The sequence below is a fragment of the Herpailurus yagouaroundi genome, unplaced genomic scaffold (assembly GCF_014898765.1).
Source record: "Herpailurus yagouaroundi ecotype Mexico unplaced genomic scaffold, PumYag 182, whole genome shotgun sequence".
NCBI lineage: Eukaryota > Metazoa > Chordata > Mammalia > Carnivora > Felidae > Herpailurus > Herpailurus yagouaroundi.
The window spans coordinates 46,334,341-46,359,006 of NW_024412413.1; the positions used below are offsets into that span (position 1 = coordinate 46,334,341).

The window sequence follows — 24,666 nt, forward strand, 5'->3', positions numbered from 1 at the left end:
TGAAGTTTATCGTATCTTTTTTCTTCATTGAGAAGAACATGTATTTTTCTCCTTTAATTTATTAGTGTAATGGATTATATTGTACTGTTAAACCACCTTTGTATTCTTGGGATAATTCCATTTTGTGATATATCATTTCTGGGTTGGATTTGCTAATTTTTTCTTTTTCTCTTTTTTATGAAGGTATAAGTTATATGCAGTAAAATTTAGCCTTTTTAGTGTATAGTTCTTTAAGTTTTGAGAAATACAGGCAGTTGGCTAACCATTGCCAGCTACCACAATTAAGATCTAGAACAGTTTTGTCACCTCTCACAGATTCCCCCATGTCCCTTTGCAATCAATTCCTTCTTCCCCCAGCCCACCAGGTAACTACTGATGGGTTTTCTGTCCTTATAGTTTTGCCTTTTCCAGAATGTCATATAAATGGAATCGTTCAATATATTGCCTTTTGATTCTGGATTCTTTCATTTAATAGTGTATTTCAGATTCATCCTTGTTATTGTATGTACCACTAGTGCATTCTTATTGCTAAATGTGCCATTGTATGGCTGTGCTACAGTTTGTTTATCCATTTCCCACTTGAGGGATATTTGGGTTAGAATTTTTCATCTGGGTTTATAGGCTAATTTTTTCCCTTCTTTTCCCATGCCAAATTCTAGTATAAGGTTATGATATGCTCAAAATGAGCTGGGGAGTGGTTTCCCCTATTTTCAAGAATAAGTTAAGATTAGAATTGTTCCTGGGATATTTGGTAGGCTTTGTTGGTAGAAGTGTCTGGGCCTGTGTAGAATTTTTTCTGGGAAGGTTTTAAACTGTTGACTGTTCATGCTTTCTATTTCTGGTTAAGGCAGTTTAGGTAAAACATACTTTTCTAGTAAAGTGTCCTTTTCCTGTAAGTTGTAACATTTTTAAAAAATTATTAATATTAAAAACATTTTTTTAATGTTTATTTTTGAGAGAGAGAAAGAGCATAAGCCAGGAAGGGGCAGAGAGAGAGGGAGACACAATCTGAAGCAGGTCCAGGCTCTGAACTGTTAGCACAGAACACGACGCAGGGCTTGAACTCACAAACGGTGAGATCAGGACCTGAGCCAAAGTCAGATGCTAAACTGACTGAGCCACCCAGGTGCCTCTATAAAAAATTATTATTAAGAATCTCATTTTTCTATTACAGCGTTTATAAGTTGTATCACCCCTGTTTTTAAATTTTCTTAGAAAGAAATCCGTAGCTTTTTAAACTTACGGGTTTTCAGCCTCTCTTCTATTAAGATCATTTTGAGTTATGAAATTTCTACTTCAGCTGTTTGTGATATGTAATTTTCTGCCATTTATTCTAAATATTTGCGAGTTTTGTTTTTCTTTGATCTGTAGGCTATTTGGAAGTATGTTTCTTAACTTCCAAGCATGGAGGTTCTTCAGCTGTATTTTTTGTTATTGATTTCTAAGTCAGTCATATTGTCAGAGAATGAGATATTAGAGAAAGATAGAATGAGAATTTACTGTCATTTATTTGTAGAGATTTGCTTTATTGTATGTGATTGATTTTTATAACTCTTCTGTGTGTGTTTGAAAGGAATAAATGGATCGTTAGATATGTTTTTTTATGTTCACATCTTCCTTCATTTTTTGATCTGCTTGATTAACTACTGAGAGGTTAAAGTCAGCCACTATGATGATGGATTTATGGTTTTCAGTTTTTGCTTTAACTACCCTGAGACTAAGGAATTGACTCATTATTCTAATTATTATGTAGTGGCCTTCTTTATCTCTAGCAATGTTTCTGCCTAAAAGACTTATGGTAACAGTCCACACCATCTTTCTTTTGGTAAGTATATATGCCTTGTATATCATTTTCCATTCTTTTAGTCTTTCCATATCCTCATGTCTCAAATGTCACTTGTACATAGTATAGAACTGGATTTCATTTGTAATTTAGTCTGACAATCTTTGTTCTTTAACTAGAATATGTATTCCATTCACATTTTTCATGATTACTGATATTTGGATTTTTTTTTTCTTGCCTCTTTTGTTTTTTGGGCTTTTTTTTCCAAACATTTTTTTTTTCTTTATTTATTTTGAGAGAGAGCAAGAGAGGAAGGGGAAGAGAGAAGGAGAGAGAGAATCCCAAGCAAGCTCCATGCTGTCAGTGCAGGACCTGATGCAAGGCTCAAACTCATGAACCATGAGATCATGACCTGAGCCGAAATCAAAAGTCAGACACTTAACTAAGCCACCCAGGCGCCCCTTTGTTTGCCCTTTTTTAAAGATAGTTGTCTAGGTTTGAAATTCTATATTGGCTAGTTACATTCTCAAAATATTGAAGATATTTTCTGGCTTCCATTATTGATATTGAAAAGTTCACTATCAGTCTTAATAGTTTCTAATTTGAAGGTAGTTTATTTTTCTCTGCTTGCTTTAAAAATCCCATTTTTGTCTTTGATGTTCTGTAGTTTAACTATGATGTGTTGATTGCAGATTTCTTTTTATTTATCCAGCTTGGCATTTGTTGTGCTTTTTGTTTTCATTGATTCTGAAGAATTGTCATTATTGCTTAAATATTTTCCCATTCTCTTTCTTTTGTGGAATTCTGTATATCTGTATGTTATATCAAATCATCTCACTTTATTTTCCATTTCTCCTAATTTCCTTTAAGTTTCTGTCTCTTTGGTTTTTGTTTTGTTTTGTTTTGTTTTGTTTTGTTTTGTTTTGTTTGTAAGGTTTTTTACTTTGATAGAGAGGGAGAGCATGAGCAGGGGATGGACAGAGAGGCAGAAAGAGAATCCCAAGCAGGCTCTGACATGGAGCTTAATCTCATGAACTGTGAGATTGTGACCTGAGCTGAAATCAAGTGTTGGATGCCCAACTGACTGACTCCTAGTTTTCATCTCTTTGTAAATCTGTGCTACATTCTGTGAAGTTTCTTCTCATATATCTTTCAGTTCACGGATTCTCTCTTTAGCTGTGCCTGATTTGCCTGAAGCTCACCTATTGAATTTTAAATTTCAGTTATAGTTTTTATTTTATTTTATTTTTAAATTTTTTTTTCAACGTTTATTTATTTTTGGGACAGAGAGAGACAGAGCATGAACGGGGGAGGGGCAGAGAGAGAGGGAGACACAGAATCGGAAACAAGCTCCAGGCTCTGAGCCATCAGCCCAGAGCCTGACGCGGGGCTCGAACTCACGGACCGCAAGATCGTGACCTGGCTGAAGTCGGACGCTTAACCGACTGCGTCACCCAGGTGCCCCAATATAGTTTTTATTTTAGTATTTCATTTTTATTTTGTTTTTCAAATTACTTTGGTCATTCTTTTTAGATTTTTCTGCTTAGTTTTTCAAATTTATTTCTTTTTTCTAAATAGTATTTTTAAAATTTATTTTATTTTAGAGAGAGAGAGAGCGAGTTGGGGAGAGAAAGAGAGAGAGATTTTTAAAATATATTTAAAAAAACATTTATTTATTTTGAGAGACAGAGAGAGCAAGTGGGGGAGGGGCAGAGAGAGAGGGAGACAGAATCCCAAGCAGATTCTGGGCTGACAGCACAGAGCCTGATGGGCTAAAACTCCCAAACAGATCATGACCTGAGCTGAAATCAAGAGTCAGACCTTAACCAACTGAGCCACCCAGGCGCCCTGAGAGACTGAGAAAGAGATAGGACGAGAAACTTAAGCAGGCTTCATGCTCAGCAAGGAGCCTGATACAGGGCTCGATCCCGCGACTCTGGGATCGTGACCTGATGTGAAATCGAGAGTCAGATGCTCAACCAACTGAGCCACCCAGGCACTCCTTTTTAAATTTAAAGAAAAAATTTATTTTTTAATTTTATTAGAAAGAGTGAGCAGATAGGGTAGAGGAGCAGAGGGAGACGAAGAGAATCTTCAAATTTATCTTTCTTTTTTTTTTAATTTTTTAAAGTTTATTTATTTTTGAGGCAGAGAAAGAACGTAGTGGGGCAGGCTCCAGGCTCTGAGCTGTCAGCACAGAGCCCAATGTGGGACTTGAACTCACAAACCATGATGTTTTGTTTTTTTCTTTTCCTTTGCTAATTTCCAGTATCTAAGGTTTTTATGGGTTTCATTTCTGGTTCCCATATTTTGGTGCCTTCTTTTCTTGAATGTTTAGTGATTAGTTTCTTTTTCTTTTCTTTCTTTTTTCTTTTAAAAAAAAAATTTTTTTTAATGTTTATTTATTTTTGAGAGAGAGAGAGCAAGTGGGGGAGGAGCAGAGAGAGAGACACAGAATCTGAAGCAAGCTCCAGGCTCCAAGCCATCAGCACAGAGCCCGATGCGGGGCCTGAACTCACAAACTGTGAGATCATGATCCGAGCCAAAGTCAGACACCCAACCGACTAAGCCACCCAGGCACTCCTCCTTTATTTATTTATTTATTTATTTATTTATTTATTTTTTTTTTTACAGGTGTTCATTTTTCTTTCAGTTTTTTCGGTGGGAATTTTTTGAGACCTGGGACAAAGATGGATTTCTAAGGGAGAGCTTGTTTTTGCCACTGTCAGGCACCTGAGTAGACTTTTGTTCTGGGAGTACTTTATATTCGAAGTTTTCAAGGCCACCCATGTAGTATAGATTGGGTTATAAACCTGAGTGGTGACTGATTTTGGTTACACTTACTCAGGGATGTGTTTTTTCCTCCTCAGTTTAGCACCATGATTCCAGGCAGTCAGTTTCAAAAAGAGTAACTCAGTGGGATAGAAAAGACACAAGTAACTATTAGTAAGAGTTATGTATGAAATAATGAGTTATGTATAAAAGTATACATGAGAGTATAATAAAAGCTATGTATGAAAGCCTGCAGTAATACAGGGGATGGATCAGATATGTCCACCCCTGGGCTTGGAAAATTTTCATAGTGATGGAAGTGTTTGATATGTGCCTCAAAAAAATGAGTTTTTTTGACTTGGGAAGTTAGAAGGAACCAAATGAGCAGATAAAGCACAGAGAATTTTTAAAGGATAATTGAGATTGATCTAGTACGGGCGCAGTTTGGGATATATGGTATATTTCTGGGAGGGGTAAAAGGGTAGATTGAGATCAGATTGCAGAGGGACTTGAATGTCTTGGCTAAGGAATTTAGATTTTCTTAAACATCACGTATGCCACTGAATATTTTTAAACAGGAAAATGATATTATCAGGTATCTTTTTAGAAAAGTAACTGATAGCAGTGTAGAAGGGGAGGGATTGGAGGAAAACCAAAAGAGCTAAAATTTATATGAATCAATAAATTATTTGGTTAGTGTTTCTTCATATGCATCCTGCAGCTGCCACCATCCAGCCCTCCCAGCTCTTCAGTAAGACTCTGCCATCAAGCCTTTAAGTTGTTAGTGATCAGCTTCTTTTCCATTTCTCTCAACAACTCTTCTAAACCTGTATCATTTTTTTCAGGCCTTTTACTCAACTTTATTGAGTAAAAATAATGTCAGTCTATGAGTGTGCCTCTTATTTCCGGTTCTCTCACTCAACTTCCAACTTTTCACTTTCTGATTATAAACTTATATCCATATTGATTTTCACTTCAGTGTTTCCACACTGATGAAATGGAGACTTTCTTTTTGTTTATGGTCACTTGTTTTAACCTGTACTCCTGGCTCTACTTTCTACCATCTTTCGGACCTTGCGCTACGTCTGTTGTTTATTTTGATTCATCTTTAACCACATTCTCTTAAGGGGTTATTATAAACATTTGCGTTTTTTTCCTTCCCAAACTTAATCACTCTCTCCCCACTCTGTATTCTCCCATAACTTCTGTCTTTTCAGACAGACTTCTGGAAACACTAACCTGTGCTGACTCTCTTCACTATACCTCTCATTCCCTCTTAATACAATGTAATCTGCTTTTTCTGCTCCTTACCTGAATACTGAAACTAGTCAGGGCTGGATTACTTGATGTCATTGCAAAATTAATTTTTCATTTTCCTACATTTTTTTATTTCATTCTTCCATTCACTCAAATTAAGCACTTGAATTCCAGACTTGTTGAAATATATCCGTGAACAAAGTAGCCAGTCATTTATGCCTTCATCGGCCTCCATTTTAGAAAGGGGAAAGTAAATATGATTTGTAAATAACAGTTATGGAAAAAGTATAGCAGGGTAAGTAGGAGGGCGGTAGCAGGAATAGGTTGCAGTGTTAATGAGTGATCAGGAGAGGCCTGAATTTGGACAAAGGTTTAAATGAAGCCTTTGAAGACAGTGAGGGAATAGCCAAATGGGTATCTGGGGAAGAGCTAGGCAAAGAATAAATAGAGCAGTGGTTTTCTAACCTTGTTCATTGGATCAGCCTTACCTGGGCACTTGATAGAAATGCAAATGATCATGCCTTATCTTAGATCTGCTGAATTGGAAATTCTGGAAGTGGGGACTAACAATCTATATTTGGCAAGCATTCTTGTTGATTCTTTTTTTTTTTTTTTAATTTTTTTTTAATGTTTATGTTTGAGAGATAGAGACAGAGCATGATCAGGGAAGGGCAGAGAGAGGGAGACACAGAATCCAAAGCAAGGTCCAGGCTCTGAGATGTCAGCACAGGGCTCGATATGGGGCTCAAACCCACGAGCCATGAGATCATGACCTGAGCTGAAGTGGGACACTTAACCGACTGAGCCACCCAGGTGCCCCCATTCTTGCTGATTCTAATACCTGTTAATAAAGTTTGAGAATCTGTGAACCAGGATAACTACTGTTAAGGGAGAAGGATATTGGCATATTTGGGGAATAACAGGGAGGCCTCTGCCACTAAAGAAAAAAGCATGGGAGTGCTGAATAGTGGGAAAGAAGAGGTCAGGGATGATGGGTTGGGTTAGATCATGTAGAGCCTTATAAGAATTTTGTGTTTTATACTGAGTGAAATGTGAGCTACTGTGGAGTCTTGAGCAAAGGACTGGCATAATTTGTTGTATATTCTCAAAGGACCATTCAGGTTACAATGTTGAGAATATTCTATAGGGAGTAGATGTATCTATTATATTCAGTGATGTTTTTCTTGATAATCTTGAAAATTTGGGATTTTTGTAATACCATACACATCTGGAATTTCATATAACCTGATTTTCCTTTTTTAAAACTAATTAAAATAAAATTAGTTTTCATTTGTAATTTCTTACTGTTGATGTCCTTCCTCAGTGTTCCATTCTCCAGGAGTGTTCTTAATTACTATAATTTTAACTACTACCTATATCCTGACGATTGTCTTTAACTCAGTTTAGAATTCTAGCTAATACTGTGTGACTGCACAAGACCAATTTTCATTTTGGAAGTATTGAGGCAAAATTGAAATAATTGTATTGTTAGAGACCTGTAACAATGGTAGGACAGTGCCTAAGTACATGTTTGGTGAATTAAACCATTACTTGCTTTTATAAACTTTGCGTAAAGTTCTATTTATAGTTTGAAATTTATGGTTTGTACTTATTTTTAAGGTAGCATTGTGCTCATAAGGTACCTGCCAGCTTAATGTAAATTCTGTTATTCGAATAATTACTTTTATTTCAGAAGTCATTTTTTATCAAAGTACAGTTTTAACTTATTTGATATTTTTAATTTCGTCTTATAACTTTCAGAGATAAAGCTGATATGAGAAGCTTGGTCAGATTTTCATTCTAATAACATCCTTTCCTTTTCGTTCAAATATTGTGGAAATGAGAGACCTTTTAAAATAATAACTACTAAATATCATACAGCATTTCATTTTAAATTGATTGTAGCTATTTATTGAGTATTCAGAGTATGCTGTTTTATTTTAAAGGATTAGAAGATAAAGAACAAAATTTAACAAGAAGAATTAGTGCCTCTGACATTTTATCTGAAAAGGTAAGATACTGCTTTTTGGAATTGGGTGTCTCTGTAAAACTGATTCTTGCTCACTTTGCTCACTTCTTGTGAAAGAAGATTCTGTCTTGCTTTTTGCTCATTTTCTTTATCATTTTTTCATCATTACCTCCATTTGGACATAAGCCTTAAATATAAGAAAATCTGGAGAGATGTCCTGAAGTGTCTTTGCACTGGGTTCAATTGAATTGAAAAATTTTTTAATGTTTATTTTTGACAGAGAAAGCATGTGTGTGCACAAGTTGGGGAGGGGCAGACAGAAATGGAGACACAGAATTGACACAGGCTCCAGGCTCTGAGCCGTTAACACGGGACCCGATGTGAGGTTCGAACTCCCGAGCCATGAGATCATGACCTGAGCCAAAGTCCGACGATTTTCGTATATATATCCATAGATGATCTTTTTGCTTGTTAGTTTTTTGAAACTTTTAATTTTCACCCAGAGATTGTGTTTTCCTACTTTTGGGAGGTTATCCTGTATTGGAAATCTTTGGAGTTAGACCTTGACCAGCTTTTCAGTTCTAGTCCCTCCTCTTACTAGCTGAGTGATCTTGCGTAAGCTCTTTAGCCTTTACTTGCCTCTATTTTCTTTTCTACAAAATGAATTTAATGTCGTCTGTTTTCTGGATTGTGGTGAGGTTCAGCAGGATAAAGTACAGAAGCACCAAGTACTGTGTTTGATACATAATAGCTTTCAATAGCCCAAGCCTTTTTTTTTTTTAATTTTTTTTTTATTTTCAAGAGTGAGAGAGACAGCACAAGCAAGGGAGGGACAGAGAGACAGGGAGACACAGACTCCAAAACAGGCTCCAGGCTCTGAGCTGTCAGCACAGAGCCCAACATGGGGCTCAAACTCTTGAACCTGGAGATCATGACCTGAGCCAAAGTCAGCCACTCAACTGACTGAGCCACCCATATGAAATACCTTCAGTTCCTTCTTTTAAGATTTCACTTTTTTTTTTTAATGTTTATTTTTGAGAGAGACAGAGTTTAACGGGGGAGGCGCAGAGAGAGAGGGAGACACAGAATCTGAAGCAAGCTCCAGACTCTGAGCTGTCAGGACAGAGCCTGGTGCAGGGTTTGAATGCACGAACAGTGAGATCATGACCCTAGCCGAAGTCACACGCTTAACTGACTGAGCCATCCAGGCACCCCTTATTTCACTTAGTTTTTATGAGTAAATCAAAATGATGCAGAGAGCCTAGGAGCTTTAGGAAAGAGGTGGACCTGAATTTAAGATTGATAATATAACAGGTACATATATATATATGTATGCACACACATATACACTTGTATATGTTTTGAATGTTCTCACAATAACCTGCTAAATTAAGTTGACATTTTCTGGTTTACAGATGAGGTAAGATTCATATGGGTAGATTAAGTGACTTGCCTAAAGTTATGTAGGACTTAAGTGTCAGAGCAAGGAGTTGAATGAGGTTCAGTGCTCTTGCTAATGAGGTAGCTGCTTTAAGTAGCATATAGTTGTGTGACAGAATCAGTAACTTTTTTATTCCAAAAGAATAAAAAGTAATCAAAGACTTTTAAGTCCCAATGAAATGGTGATGATAGCTTTATTTTAAATTCTCTAGATCAGCAGTATCCAATAGAATTTTCTGCAGTAATGGAAATGTCCTTTATCTGCAGTCTCCAGTATGGTAGCTATTAACCACATGTGGCTTTTAAGCACTTGAAGTGTGATTAGTATGGCAGAGGAACTAAATTTCCTACTCAATTTTAGTTAATTTAAATTTAAATAGCCACATGAGGGCTCATTGCCACCATACTGGATAGCACAGCTGTAGAATGTCCGTACAAAGCGGTAGAATTTGGTATGTTTTTTTAAAATTTTTATTTATTTATTTTTTTAACACCTACTCATTTTTGAGAGAGAGAGAGAGATCATGAGTAGGGGAGGGGCAGAGAGAGAGAGGGATACACAGAATCTGAAGCAGGCTCTAGGCTCTGAGCTGTCAGCACAGAGCCTGACGCAGGGCTCAAACTCATGAACTCTGAGGTTTTGACCTGAGCCAAAGTCCAAAGCTCAACAGACTGAGCCACCCAGTCTCCCCAAAAAGATAATTTTTCAGTTCATTTGTTACATATATTTCCCAGCAATGCAAAGAGTAACTATATCCTGGTTTGGATAAAGTAAAGTACTGACATATGTGATGGTAATTCAGTTAGGCACTTAAAATAGTTCATAGTAAATTGAAGCCCGTAGGAAGGATCCATAAAGAAAGGTTTCTTTATTCTTAGGTGTTAAATAATTTAATTGGATATTAGGAAAAAGGTGATTACAATTCACCTATAAGTAAAAGTCATTAGATAAGTGGGCCTTAACCGTTGTTGTGAGTCATAGTTTGTTTTGATTCCCTGCTTTATAAATACACATAAAGGGGGGCGCCTGGGTGGCTCAGTTGGTTGAGCGTCTGACTTCGGCTCAGGTCATGATCTCACAGCTTGTGAGTTCGAGCCCCACATCGGGCTCTGTGCTGACAGCTCAGAGCCTGAAGCCTGCTTCTGCTTCTGTGTCTCCCTCTCTCTGCCCCTAACCCCCTTGCATTCTGTCTCTGTCTCTGTCAAAAATAAAATAAAACATTAATAAATAAATAAATAAATACACATAAAGGAAAAACAGTTTTGCATTTAACCTCAAAGGGTGGGGACGACAGAGGACTCCCAAAATCTCTCTTCCCACCAAATCCATGTACTCAATTTAGAACCTCCGTTTTGTTTGCCTGACATTACATTTTAGCTAAGATGTGGAGAATAGATTAATTTTTTAAATTATCTCAAAAAAGGTAGAGTGAAAAATGTAAGAAGGTATTTCAGTTGGAAAAAAAATTTCAAACATTTGCTTGTAACCTGTTTTCCTATTTCAGCTTCCCTGAAGAAAAGTCTTGGGTGTTCAAAATATTTTAAATGTTCAGATACATATCTGTAGTTTTAGAACATGTAATGTTCAAATATAAGTAAATCTAATTTAAAGAATAATAAAATATGTATTTAAAAAAATATTTTTTAAGTTTGTTTATTTTTAAGAGAGAGAGCAAGCAGGGGAGGGGAAGCGATAGAGGGAGAGAGAGAATCCCAAGCAGGCTCTGCACTGTCAGCACAGAGCCCAATATAGGACTTGAACTCACAAACCCGGGAGATCATGACCAGAGCCAAAACCAAGATTTGGACACTTAACCGACTGAGCCACCCACGCACCCCAAAATACGTATTTTTTTTAAAGTTTGCAAATTTCAACCTTGACATTCAGTGTACTGAATTCTCTGTATTCCTTGTAACACTAGTAAATCACATGATTACAGAACCACTTCATTCTTTATTCTTTTAAAAAAAATTTTTTTTTAATGTTTGTTTATTTTTGAGAGAGAGAGAGACAGAGGGCAAGTGGGGAAGGAACAGAAAGCGTGGAGACATAGAATCCGAAGCAGGTTCCAGGCTATGAGCTGTCAGCACCGAGCCGGAGGGGGGGCTCGAACCACGAACTGTGAGATCATGATGATTAGAGTCATGACGCTTGAGACGCTTGAGAGTCCGATGCTTAACCGACTGAGTCACCCAGGCGCCCCATTTAAAAAAAAAAAAAATTTTTTTTTTTTTTAAATGTTTAGTTATTTTTGAGAGAGAGAGACAGAGGGTAAGTGGGGGAGGAACAGAGACATTCTTCATTTGTTAAGCCACCTCTGGGTTGATTTCTTCTTGCATTTGTTGTCATCAGATTTTTACTTGTTTGGGAAGTTCAGTTAAATGCTGATCTCTGACCTTTAACTTTCCTTTTTTTTTTTCTTTTTACATCATCCTGTTCCATCAGTTATATCCACCTCTTCTAACCCTTCAACTTACATATACACACACACAGTCTACAGATTGATCTTCTATATCATAGGGACTGAATTAGGATGTAGGGCTGTGCGGAAAGTAGTTTAGTTTCCTTATTTCAGTTACATTGCTATTTAAATATTTGCCTTACAGCTAACTTTAAATTCTGATCTTAGGAAAGATTTGACTTGGTAAAATGTTTAAGGTTAAATAATAGAACTAAAAAATTGCAACTGTTTATTTTTTTAAAGAAACTTGGTGAAGATGAAGAGGAACTGTCTGAACTACAACTTCGACTTTTGGCTCTTCAGTCAGCCAGTAAAAAATGGCAACAAAAAGAACAGCAGGTGATGAAAGAAAGCAAAGAAAAGTTGACTAAGACGAAAACTGTACAACAAAAAGTTAAAACCAGTACAAAAACACATTCAGCCAAAAAAGTTAGCACTACAGGTGATTGATCATTTCTGTTAAATTCTTTAAAAAAATTCTTTTTAATGTTTTTTTATTTTTGAGAGAGGGAGAGAGAGACAGAGTGCGAGCAGAGGGAGGGGCAGAGAGAGAGGGAGACACAGAATCTGAAGCAGGCTCCAGGCTCCAGGCTCCAGGCTCCAGGCTCCAGGCTCCGAGCTGTCAGCACAGAGCCCGACGCAGGGCTCGAACTCACAAACCGGGAAATCATGACCTGAGCCAAAGTCAGACGCTTAACCGACTTAGCCACCCAGGTGCCCCTGTTAAATTCTTTTAATTGATTTCATACATCAGTATCAAGATTAAAAAAAAAAATTTTTAATTTTAGAGAAAAAACGCAAGCGGGGGGAGGGGAGCAGTGGGGAGAGAGAGAGACCATCCCAAGCAAGCTCCACACTTGGCACGGAGCCTAATATGGGATTCAGTCCTATGACTCTGGGTTTGTGACCTGAGCCGAAATCAAGAGTCAGACACTCAACTGACTGAGCCACCTAGGTGCCCCTAATTTCAAGATTTTAACTCACAAAGTTTTGAGTTTTCAGAATTACAGGGCCCTGAATGGGGGACAATCCTGTATAAACAGAACTTGGAGGAACAGCTGTATATTTGACTTAACAATAATGAAAATAAATTATAAAGCTCTTGTTTTCTTTTATGTAGGAAATTCTAACTCTAGTAGGTACTGATGTTTCTGTATTTTCTATTTAAAGCTAAACAGGCATTAAGGAAGCAGCAAACAAAGGCTTGGAAGAAACTACAACAACAAAAAGAACAGGAAAGACAGAAAGAAGAGGATCAGCGGAAACAAGCTGAAGAAGAAGAGAGAAGGAAAAGAGAAGAAGAAATCAGAAAAATTCGAGATCTCTCAAATCAGGAAGAGCAGTACAATCGATTCATGAAATTGGTTGGTGGAAAGAGGAGATCAAGAAGTAAGGTAAAGAGTGCTAAAATATAAAATCAAAATGTTATTCAAATTTAAGTGTCTTTGTTGTCTTTTATCATAAAGTCAGTCAATTAAGAAAAAGCGTAGATCTCTTGTATTTGATAGAATTTGATAAAACTTTTTTGGGGACATGAGAAGGTTGGTTATAATTGAGAATGAGCCTTATATAGTTATAGATAATAGAAATAGAAGAAATGAAAGACTAAAATATGGTTAGCAAAGTCTGCTTTTGGCTTTTTCATCCTTCTGTATTTAGAAGAAAGTGAGATTACTAAATTGTAGTATAGACCTATCCAAAAAAAAAAAAAAAAAAATGGCCATACCTTAAGTTATAAGGGCAGAATTTCATTAGTTGTTTTTTTGGTTTTTGTTTTTTAACATATGTTTAGTATTGTAGAATTAGAAGTGTGTCATGACCAGTTGGTATGGAATGTTTTAAAGAAAGTTAAATCATCATAGTCTGACTGCTTGTGGCTACTTTAGTTATTAAGCATTTAGTTTAAGCATTAAGAATTTATTATGTAAAGTCATTAATAATTAAGTCATTGGTTTTTATGGATGGTGTTAGGCAGTAAATTGGAGATTTAATATCAGTCTCTAGTGGTATAAGTGACAAATATTAGAATTTTGAGGTTTGAGACTAGTGAATGGACTGTTGAAGAGAGGGATGTTAAAAAGTAAAAGCACTTTGTAGGGAGTCAGGAGTTAGGTTTGTTTAAGCAAGGAATTTATCAATATACTTTGAACTTCTAAAAAGTACTTTGATAGAATCTCTTTTAGAGAAAAGTGTTGCACTTTTACATGACTCTTTATCCATCAGGATTGGTTTTGTTAGATTTTGGTTTATTAAGAACTGTCTCTGAGTGAAACGTGTAAGAAATAAAAAAAGAAAACTACACATAAACATGTCAACTAAGAATTTCTAGTTTTCAGCTATCATTAATGTATCCATAACTAAGATGTTACTGGATTTTTTGGAAATACTCCAAAATATAGTCTCAATGACCTAAAACTTGAGTTTATTCATCTGGTTTCTTAGAGAGGCCATAAGTATTCAAGAACTTGAGCATCTTAATTTTATAGATGAATATGATTTTTGATAATGTTCCCTAGAAATAACTGTCAATTGTTTCGTAGTTTCTAGTGTGAGAATATACTGAGACAGAAAATGCTTTGAAACTAAAAAAAATCTTGTTATTAGTCTTCAGATCCTGACCTAAGACGATCCTTAGATAAGCAACCTACTGATAGTGGAGGAGGCATTTATCAATATGATAACTATGAAGAAGTTGCTATGGATACAGATAGTGAAACCAATTCTCCAGGTATGAACCAAAACTTAAAACATTATCATATTCACAAATTTTCATAAATAGAAAATGATCATAAAGCTACCCAAACCTTGGAAGAAATGTGTCATGAAAAGTGATATTTGCTGGTGAATTGTGTAACTGTAGACATTTAATGGTGTAAATACTCTGAGAGCAAACCTCAAATATGTAATATGAACCTTTATTTCTAGGTGTTTGTTTCTAGATAGGATTTAAATAAAAAGGCAGTATTTAAACTCCTATTAACTGTTGGATCTAAAAAGTGAAGATAGTTGGAAAGATGGAACACTGTTTTTAAATAAAACACAATAAACTTTTGATCTCTAAAGTTACCTTTATGTTAAAGATACCTTCTAGTTTAGTAAAAAAAAAAATCTTGTTTTGAAGCTTCCTTTCTCCTTCCAGCGATGTTACTTCTAAGGAATTTGCACATGGAAAGTAGTACTAGTAGCATCTCAAGAGAGGCTGGTTAGAACTGATGAGGGCAGTACCTTAGTTCGATCGCATACATTAGGATGTGACTATTCTTGAGAGCTAGAGACTTGCTTAGGTGATATTCAAGGGTGATTTTGTGAGAGGCCTATTTTCTTACTAATTAAAACACATAAGACTGGGGTGCCTGTGTGTCGGTTAGGTGTCTGACTCTTGATTACTGCTCAGGTCATGATTTCACAGTTTGTGAATTCTAGCCCCGCATTGGGCTCTGTGTTCACAGCATGGAGCCTCCCTGGGATTTTCTCACACTCTCTCTCTGCCCCTCCCCATCTTGTGCTCATGTGCTCTGACTCTCTCAAAAATAAATAAATAAACATTAAAAAAAAATAACCACACGTAAGACTAAGGCAGATAACTGAATGCAGTTGACATTCTAGGAGCTGGAATACTTGAACAATCGTATGATCAATGTGTTTCTTCCTGTGGTCATGTCAGAGCAAATCAAAACTAGAATCATGCTGGGTGTGTCTAGACAGAGACAAAGAAAACATATGATTTGACTGTTTACCCAAAGTGCTCATATTAGGTTAATTGTTTTAAGGCTGATGTTTGATAATTTCACATCATACATTTATTTTGAGAGTGAGAGAGCCCAAGCGCAAGCAGGGGAGGGGCAGAGAGAGAGAGAGAGAGATTGAATCCCAAGCAGCCGAGCCTAACTCGGGGCTCGATCTCACTACTGTGAGATCATGACCTAAGCCGAAATCAAGAGTTGGAAGCTTAATTGAGCCACCCAGGCACCCCTGTTTTTATTTCAACATTAACTCTTTGGTCAGTATTAAGTTTTCTTATTCGTAGATTCTTTGAGATAATTCATTGCATTCCCAATATTGATAATATTATTAATACTTTCTATTTCTATAAAATAACTTTATGAACTATGCTTTCAAAAGAATTTTGTAAAATGGGGCACCTGGCTGGCTCAGTCAGTGGAGCATGCAACTCTTGTCATTGGGGTTGTGAGTTCAAGCCCCGTGTTGGGTGTAGGGCCCACTTTAAATAAATAGATAAACTTTAAAAAATTAATAGAGAATGTAGTCTTTACTCAACTTTATCAAATTTTAACTTTTTGCTATATTCACTACAGGTACTGATATTTAAGAAGTATAATGTTCTAAAGGCCAATGTATATTCAAATGCTATCATTATATGGTACAAGTTAACCATACAAATCATGTGGGTAATAGCCATATTGATTTGTGAGACACCTGGGATAAAGAAGAAGCATTAGTTTTTCCCTGAAGTTTGTCTATAGTTACTGGGTAGCAAGAGTCGTCTTTGAATCTGCCATATTTCACCTAGTCTTAAGAAACTACTGAAGTTGAAATGCATAATTATTTTTATCTGCTACCATGGAAGAAAAAATGCTAACAATTTAACAGAGATGCATTGATTTTATTTCAGAATTATTAAAATGTGACTTAGTGTACATTTAATTGATTAAATATAAGTAGTTCTTTTCATTTCTAGTCCTGTTTGCTTTCTTTCTTTCTTTTTTTTTTTTTGTTTATTTATTTTTGAGACAGAGAGAGAGCATGAATGGGGGAGGGTCAGGGAGAGAGGGAGACACAGAATCTGAAACAGGCTCCAGGCTCTGAGCTGTCAGCACAGAGCCCGACACGGGGCTGGAACTCACAGACCGTAAGATCATGACCTGAGCCGAAGTTGGAAGCTCAACCGACTGAGCCACCCAGGCGCCCCGCTATTTGCTTTCTATACAGCTTAATAGTTCATTTCTTTGCTCCACATGAAGAATGAAATTACATCACTGGTTTTGTTTTGTTTTATTGGTTAGGGCACTTTAGCAGATTCAAGGGAATTTTTTGTTTTACTATTCCTTTAAAAAATATGTTTGTAAAAAAAAAAAAAGTATGTAAAAAAAGAGCCTTTCCTGCTCTATTCCTTCCTTGTTACCATCATTAGGTGAAAAGTGGAACAAACTAGAGAGGTTTTTGGATTTTTTTGTTTTTTTCAAACTAGAGAGTTTTAAGGCACTAATTGTCAGCTTAAGTTGGAAGGCTGATGTTATGATAAAGGATAATTTTAAATAGGTGGAAAGGATTCATGGAGGTTAAAGAATTTGTTAGAGATTAATTTGCACTCTACTTTGATGTATTTTTATTTCTTCAAACATATCATAATCTTAATTTATTCCTGTTGAAGAATATTCGTCTATAAATTCTTAATGAAAAAATTTTTTACAGCCCCTTCACCGGTGCAACCACCATTCTTCTCTGAATGTTCACTGGGGTATTTTTCTCCAGCACCATCTATTTCTTTGCCTCCACCACCTCAGGTTTCTGTAAGTGAGAACTGATGTGATTTCTAAGAGAATTATTTTGTTGTTTTGTGTCTTTTCTAATTTGTTCTGAAAAACTGGCAGGTAATTAAAAGCAGTTAATGTTTGAAGAGAGCGTCAATTAGAATTGTTTACCAAAATGAATAGCTATGAAACCTATAGAATAAATAGTTATTTATGTATTGGCGGGGTTGTCCATATGGTAGATTTTTTTTCATAGCTATTTTTTAATCTCATGTATACTTTTGTTCAGTACTTACCATGTTTCCTTTTTCCTTCTCAGCTAGTAGCTACTCCAAAACTTTATTCCAAAGAAGAATGAGATTATCTCGTGTTTTGTATTATCTTTTTTGGCAGTTGGGATTTAGATGCATGAAGGATACTTCTAGAAATAAATTCTTTCCTTTTTCTTTTGGTGAATTATGGTTATTTTTTATTTGAAATTTCAGCAAAAAAAGATCATTTTATGTAGAAGTTAATTTCTTTTTCCCCATCTTCCTTTTAAAAGAACTGCCAGTCCCCCATTTTTAAAAAAAAAAGGGAAAAAAGGAAGTGAGGGAATCATTAAGTAAAAGTTCTGAAGTTCTCAGTGAGTTAGCGGGAACATTACCATTTCACAGTTGCTAGGTGGACATCTGGTGTCCTAGCTTAAGGTGAGGGGAATATTAGAGCACAGAGTGAAGGAAAAGGTTTTTTTTCCCCCCTTGAAATGTTTTCTTTTGGGAAATGGAGAATGGATGAGCTAAGTGCCAAGGGAAATACTAGAAGGTCTTTGAAACAAAACTTTCCAAACTCAAGGATTTGTATACAATTAGTTTTCTTTATAATTTCTAAGAAGCCATTTCACAAGGAATTAAGAGATTGTTCTTGACAGTTCTTGAGATACTCTGGACTAGTCTCAGAATCTCTTTGGTGCCTAATTTTGTTTTTTACTTAAATATCACCTTTGTTTTCAGTAATTCCACTTGTTTTCAGGTAGTCCTCTAAAGGGAAAGACCCTGTAAAATTTGATTTCTGTCTTTTAGAATGCTAAATGAAAATGAGAAAGATAATGGAAGAGTTTGTATAATTGCCCTGAAGTTCATAAATTAAATGTTTCAAATATCGTTGATTTTTTTATTGTAAAAATTATACTTTTTTCATGGTTGAATATTGAATTTGGGTTAGTTTTAAGATTTACAGGATGCTTAGTTCTGTTTACAATTGAAGTAATAATCTAAAGTTTACCTTTTTAAATTTAATGTAGCTCCATAGATAAACATTTTGAATTGGTAGTATTTGCATTGTAATTATTATTTCTTCTCTTCTAAAAATAACCAGTCTATGCCACCTTTGAGCCAGCCTTATGTGGAAGGCTTATGTGTTTCTCTTGAACCTCTACCTCCTCTACCACCTTTACCACCTCTTCCACCTGAAGATCCAGAACAGCCTCCAAAACCACCTTTTGCAGATGAGGAAGAGGAGGAAGAAATGCTGCTTCGAGAAGAGCTGCTTAAATCTCTTGCAAATAAAAGAGCTTTTAAGCCAGAGGTAATTTAGGTGCCTGAACCTCTAGGTGGTGCTCTTGAGCTTAGTTTTAGGTAGTTCTTTTCTGTTTGGGATTCATTGGGCTTTTCAGTAAAGTAACACTAGTCTAAAAAATGACAGAAGTGTCTTTTTATTTAAAAATGTTTCATATTTCTCTTTTCCTTATTTAGGAAACATCTAGTAATAGTGACCCACCTTCACCTCCAGTACTGAACAATTCACAGCCTGTGCCAAGAAGCAATCTATCAATAGTCAGTATTAATACAGTATCTCAGCCTAGGATTCAGAATCCAAAGTTTCATAGAGGACCTCGTCTTCCACGAACTGTGATTTCGGTAAAAACAAGCAGAATATTTAATCCTACTGCTACATAGCTTGTGAGAAATTTTTATGAAATTTTACTGTCTTATTCCCTGCCTCCCAGTTTATTTATATGTGTCAAAAAAGTTTGTCATTAATTGTGTAATTTGTAAATTGTATAATTTGTCATTAATTTTTTTTTTGTTTGGTTGTAAAAGAATTAATTTAGGTGGCATTATGGTTCTTTATAGAAAGTTGGAGAATATAAAACTTAATGAGAAAGGTGGTCACAGTAAGTGTCTAGAAAGACTGACAATATAGAATATTTTATTTTGTGGGCAAATAACCAGTATTGGTGAAGTGGAACAAAGTTAGGCAACATAACCATAAAAAACTATAAACTATCTACTTGGATTCATTATTTTTAGGAATTGAAATTAAAAGAGGTGAAGTGACTTGTCCAAGGTTACATATCTAATTGTGGTAGGGCCCAGAAAAGAATAGATAACTTCTGTCATCAAGAATAACAGATATATTGTCTTTGCAGCTTCCAAAGCATAAATCAGTGGTTGTAACACTGAATGATTCAGATGACAGTGAATCTGATGGAGAGGCTTCCAAGGCAACAAATAGTGTTTTTGGTGGATTGGAGTCCATGATTAAGGAAGCAAGGCGAACTGCTGAAGTAAGTGCAATAATGAAAGATGAAAAGATGATTTATTGATCATTGTTAAAGTTTTTTTCCCTGAAAATTAGACCTTAGAGGTGTAAGTTTTTAATATATTGAATTGTGGGGATATTTTAAGTACTGTGTTATTTAGGACATTATGTAATGAAGCATGTATAAATTTAATTAGACTTAACTATTAAAGTCCACTTTATTTTTATTCAAATTGGCTAGTACCTTTTTCAAAATAGTTAAATTGAGTAGATAATTGTCCTCCGTACCAAGGAAATGTATTGCTTTGGAATTGTATCATATTACCAGAAAATAGTTTTTATGATCTCAGTACAACTTAAAAAAAATTTTTTTTTAGTGTTTATTTATTTGAAAGAGAGACAGAGAGAGACAGAGCATGAGTGGGGGAGGAGCAGAAAGAGAGGGAGACATAGAATCCAAAGCAGGCTTCTGGCTCTGAGCTGTCAGCCCAGAGCACGATGTGGGGCTTGAACTTCCGAACCACGAGATCATGACCTGAGCTGAAGTCAGACACTTAACTGACTGTGCCACCCAGGTGCCCCAGTACAGCTTTTACCCCTATTCTTACTGTGCATATGTTGGTTACATATGATTTAGTTCGATTATTTTAAAACTGTAGGTCTTAGTGGATTGTACAGTTAAGTTGTGGCTAACAGGCTGTGTTGTTTTAAGAAAAGAAATATAAAGTAATGATGAAGATACTCTGTTATTTCTAAATAGCTAAATAAATGTGCACTGGGTTGCAATATAAATATAAAACTTAGCTAAAGCTTAGCATGGGATTATTGAAAGCTGTTGATCTGGTTGACTTCAACTGTTTTCTAGCAAGCTTCAAAACCGAAAGTACCTCCAAAATCTGAAAAAGAAAATGATCCCTTGCGAACACCTGAAGCTTTGCCTGAAGAAAAGAAGATTGAATATAGATTGTTAAAGGAAGAGATTGCCAAGTAAGTAGCATTTTATGTAATTAGCTTTAAAGATACGTGCTCTTTTAATACTTTAGTCTTTATATACCGTATTGGTATTAGGCAATGAGTGATGCTGATTTTTATCCCAGCTGCAGAGTTAATATTTTTATAATTCACAGGAGGGGGAGCCAGATGATCGATCATTTATAGGCTTGAATACAGTGGTGCACTGAGATAAAAACAGCTTAGAAAAGGATTAAAGCTGCTATAAAGGAGAACTACACTTTTTTATACTTTAAATATATAATTTTATTTGTCAATTATACCTTAGTAAAGTTGAAAAAATTGTAGAATCAGTAGTAGATTCCTGTTGTAGTTTTAGTAATTGATGGGAGGATGTTACATTAGTCTCAGGTGTATAACATTGTGATTTGACATTTCTCTACCTAGGCTATTGTATATTGTCAACTTTGAATGCTAGCTTGGTTATTATTAGTCAATATGATTAATATTTTTACTTTATTTTATGAAATAGAACACATCTTTATCAAAGATAAGTAATTTTAGTTTATTTTTTGGTGTAATTCGTCTACTTCTATTGATTATTTTAGTCGAGAGAAGCAGCGTTTAATTAAATCAGATCATCTGAAGACAAGTTCATCATCCCCAGCAAACTCTGATGTAGAAATTGATGGGATTGGCAGAATAGCAATGGTTACTAAGCAGGTTACAGATGCAGAAGCGAAACTTAAAAAACATAGGTGAGCCTCTTTATCTGATTAAGTACTGGCATATATTTAAATGTTCCTGTATTTGAATGATATATTTTTACAGTTAATGTCAATAATAACTATGTTGTATAATTACAGATTCTTTTATACTTGGCAAAACCATAGAAAGCTATCATTTTGTTGAATAATACATTTACATAAAGTAATAGTATTAATGTTTAAATAAAAATATCAAGATTTCAGAGGAGATTTTTTTTCCCTTTAGATATATACATGGCTTATTCATTGCTAAAAACATTTGTGAAACTCCTTGTTTTGGAATTTTCCTTAAAACTTTGACATCTTTTTGAAATAACTTCATTAGAACCATATTGTTGAAGGTGGGCTCAGTTGGAAATAATCATTACCAAGTCTGTTCAGTAAGACACATAGTCAAATACGATGTTACTATAAATGTGTGTGAATATTAAGTTACAATCCTAAACTTACGTGTTTTGTGAAATTACTATGTTCGAGTAGTGTTGCAAAATTTTGAAAATGCGTAACTTCATAAGATGGACATGAGTCATAGAATTCATTTTAATTCATTAGCATATTTGGGGAAGTTATTTTATTGAGGTATAATTGACATATAATATTATATTAGTTTCAGGTGTATATCATGAAATGATCACATTAAGTTTAGTTAACATCTGTCCCCATATATAGTTGCAGATTTTTGTAATAGTCTTTGATGAGGACCATTAGTGTGTATTTGATAGAAATATTATGGCTATATATCTTTTTTGCTCCATATACCTTGAAATCATTAGTTGATGAAGAGCAAAATGGCTTTAGTTAACATCAACACTTGTGAGTTTTGTTCTGCTAGTCCTCCTGTAGGTTTACACATGTAAGGGGAGGTTCTGTGCAAAGATGGTTAGACTTTCCCTATTCTGTTTTTAATAACTGACTGACTAACCGATTCTTAAACTTCAAAGATTAATAGTAAAAAATGATTACAGGGATGCATTAATTCTTAATGTTAAAAATCATTAACGGTGTATAAATAATGGTTTTTAAAACAAGCTTCAGAAGTTAATCCACTCATAGTTAATTAGTGAAGGGGAAAAGGTAGAATTTACAACCACCTTGGTACTCTTTATTTTTTTAAATCATAAAAAAGAATGTAATTTGGAGTGTTTTGACAAGGCACCACACACAAATCCCTCAAGGAGAGGTATTAAGGCGATAGGGACTATGTAAATTTTTATAAGTAAACGAAAGTATGTTCTGTTCCTTATTTCTTTTATTATTTATTTTAAAGTTTATTTCGTGAGAGAGAGAGAGTGTGCGCACACATGACAGCACATGGGGAAGGGGCAGGGAGAGAGAATCCCAAGCAGGCTCCATGCTGTCAGGCTGTCAGCGCAGAACCAGATGCGGGGTTCAATGTCAGGACCATGAGCTCACGACCTAAGCTGAAACCAAGAGTTGATGCTTAACTGACTGAGCCACCCAGCTAGCTGCCCCTGTTCTTTATTTTTGAATAAGACATTGGAGATTAAGTATTTTGAATATTTGTCTTTGTGCTACCATATTTTAATTACAATTAAAATATGCCATTATTTTTTGCACTAAGAAAGAAAACCTGCTGCTAGCCAAACTATGATATATAATAATGTTAAGACACACCCTGATATTAGAGATATGAAAAGTATTCTTCATAAATGAAATGCTGCGGTGACTGTAAATCTCCAAAATTATCAATGAGAAATGGTATTGTGTATGTTTTAAAAAAGATTAAAATAAATTTCATTTAGATTCTATTTGTTAACTTCGATAAAAAGTGAAAAGGTTTTAATATTTATTTATTTAAAGTTTATTAGAGAGAGAGCAGGGGAGGGACAGAGAGAGAGGGAGAGAGAATCTCTAGTAGGCTTCACACTGTCAGCATGGAGTCCGCTGTGGGGCTTGATCCCATGAACCATGAGATCATCACCGAGCTGAAATCAAGAGTTGGATGCTTAGCCAACTGAGCTACCTAGGTGCCCCAGAAAGTGAAAAGGTTTTAAAAAATTCTTTTATTTCTACTCCCCATTCTATCACATAGTCTCTGACTCTGTGATTCATTTTAGATGACAATTGTTGGTGAGTGTTGAAATATATCTCCTGGTCAAGGTCTTTCATTTTTTTAATTTTATGGTCTACCATAATATTCAGTAGTTGAGAAAATTAAAATCTGTATTTATTTGTTTGTTTATTAATTTATTTGTTTTGTTTTTATTCACAGTTCCAATCTTTACATCTGTATATTGTTTAAAAATTTAGACTTCCTGTCCCCTTGCTTGCCTAGCTTTAAATAAAATAGGTTAGAGATTTGTAAGTGTGCTTGATTATATTAGATGTTTATTTGTGTATATATATTATTATTTTTTTTTTAATTTTTTTTTCAACGTTTATTTATTTTTGGGACAGAGAGAGACAGAGCATGAACGGGGGAGGGGCAGAGAGAGAGGGAGACACAGAATCGGAAATAGGCTCCAGGCTCTGAGCCATCAGCCCAGAGCCTGACGCGGGGCTCGAACTCAAGGACCGCGAGATCGTGACCTGGCTGAAGTCGGACGCTTAACCGACTGCGCCACCCAGGCGCCCCATATTTGTATATATATTAAGAGTATTATAAATGAAGCCAAACATAGCAATTTTCTGTCTTAAGTTCTCATTTTTCAGGAATCCTATAGGCTCAGATTCAGTCACATTTACTAGTAATAGTTTTTCAGCTGTAATTCACCTTACTCAAACTTAGTGATATTGACCTGTAGTTGCTTTCATTAAATGTAATCGTGTTTATTTGAATATGTGTGTGGATATGAAAACATTAATCCTTTTAATTTTCATCTGTATTGATATATTTTTTAAAATGAGCTACTGCTTTGGAAATTTTTTATTCTGATGGTATTCATCCACTAGTTGAGAAAAAAATTTTATTTCCCAATTAGGATTCTCTTGATGAAAGATGAGTCTGTTTTAAAGAATCTAGTACAACAAGAAGCTAAGAAGAAAGAATCTGTTCGAAATGCTGAAACAAAGATTACAAAACTTACAGAACAGCTTCAGGCAACAGAGAAAATTCTCAGTGTCAACAGAATGTTTTTGAAGAAGCTTCAGGAACAAGTAATGTTCTTTTTTTAAATGAAGATATTGTAGTCTCACATTCCTACTCATTTTTATGGGCTAAGTTTTTTTATAAAACAAAACCATAAACCAAAGCCATCAAAATGTGTAACCGATATATTATTTTCCATTG

General features: G+C 35.3%; 1 protein-coding gene across 2 annotated transcripts in view; it reads left to right on the forward strand.

Annotated features, from left to right (window-relative positions):
• ZFC3H1 (zinc finger C3H1-type containing) overlaps nucleotides 1-24,666 on the forward strand; it is a 53,711-nt gene that overhangs the window by 6,248 nt on the left and 22,797 nt on the right. For both annotated transcript variants that reach the window (XM_040491418.1, XM_040491419.1), the window contains exons 3-13: nucleotides 7,759-7,823; nucleotides 11,927-12,125; nucleotides 12,854-13,077; nucleotides 14,288-14,411; nucleotides 17,117-17,214; nucleotides 18,532-18,741; nucleotides 18,909-19,073; nucleotides 19,586-19,723; nucleotides 20,564-20,685; nucleotides 21,258-21,407; nucleotides 24,359-24,533. In XM_040491418.1, coding sequence (XP_040347352.1) covers nucleotides 7,759-7,823; nucleotides 11,927-12,125; nucleotides 12,854-13,077; nucleotides 14,288-14,411; nucleotides 17,117-17,214; nucleotides 18,532-18,741; nucleotides 18,909-19,073; nucleotides 19,586-19,723; nucleotides 20,564-20,685; nucleotides 21,258-21,407; nucleotides 24,359-24,533 — 1,670 coding nt within the window. The remainder of the gene's footprint in view (nucleotides 1-7,758; nucleotides 7,824-11,926; nucleotides 12,126-12,853; nucleotides 13,078-14,287; nucleotides 14,412-17,116; nucleotides 17,215-18,531; nucleotides 18,742-18,908; nucleotides 19,074-19,585; nucleotides 19,724-20,563; nucleotides 20,686-21,257; nucleotides 21,408-24,358; nucleotides 24,534-24,666) is intronic.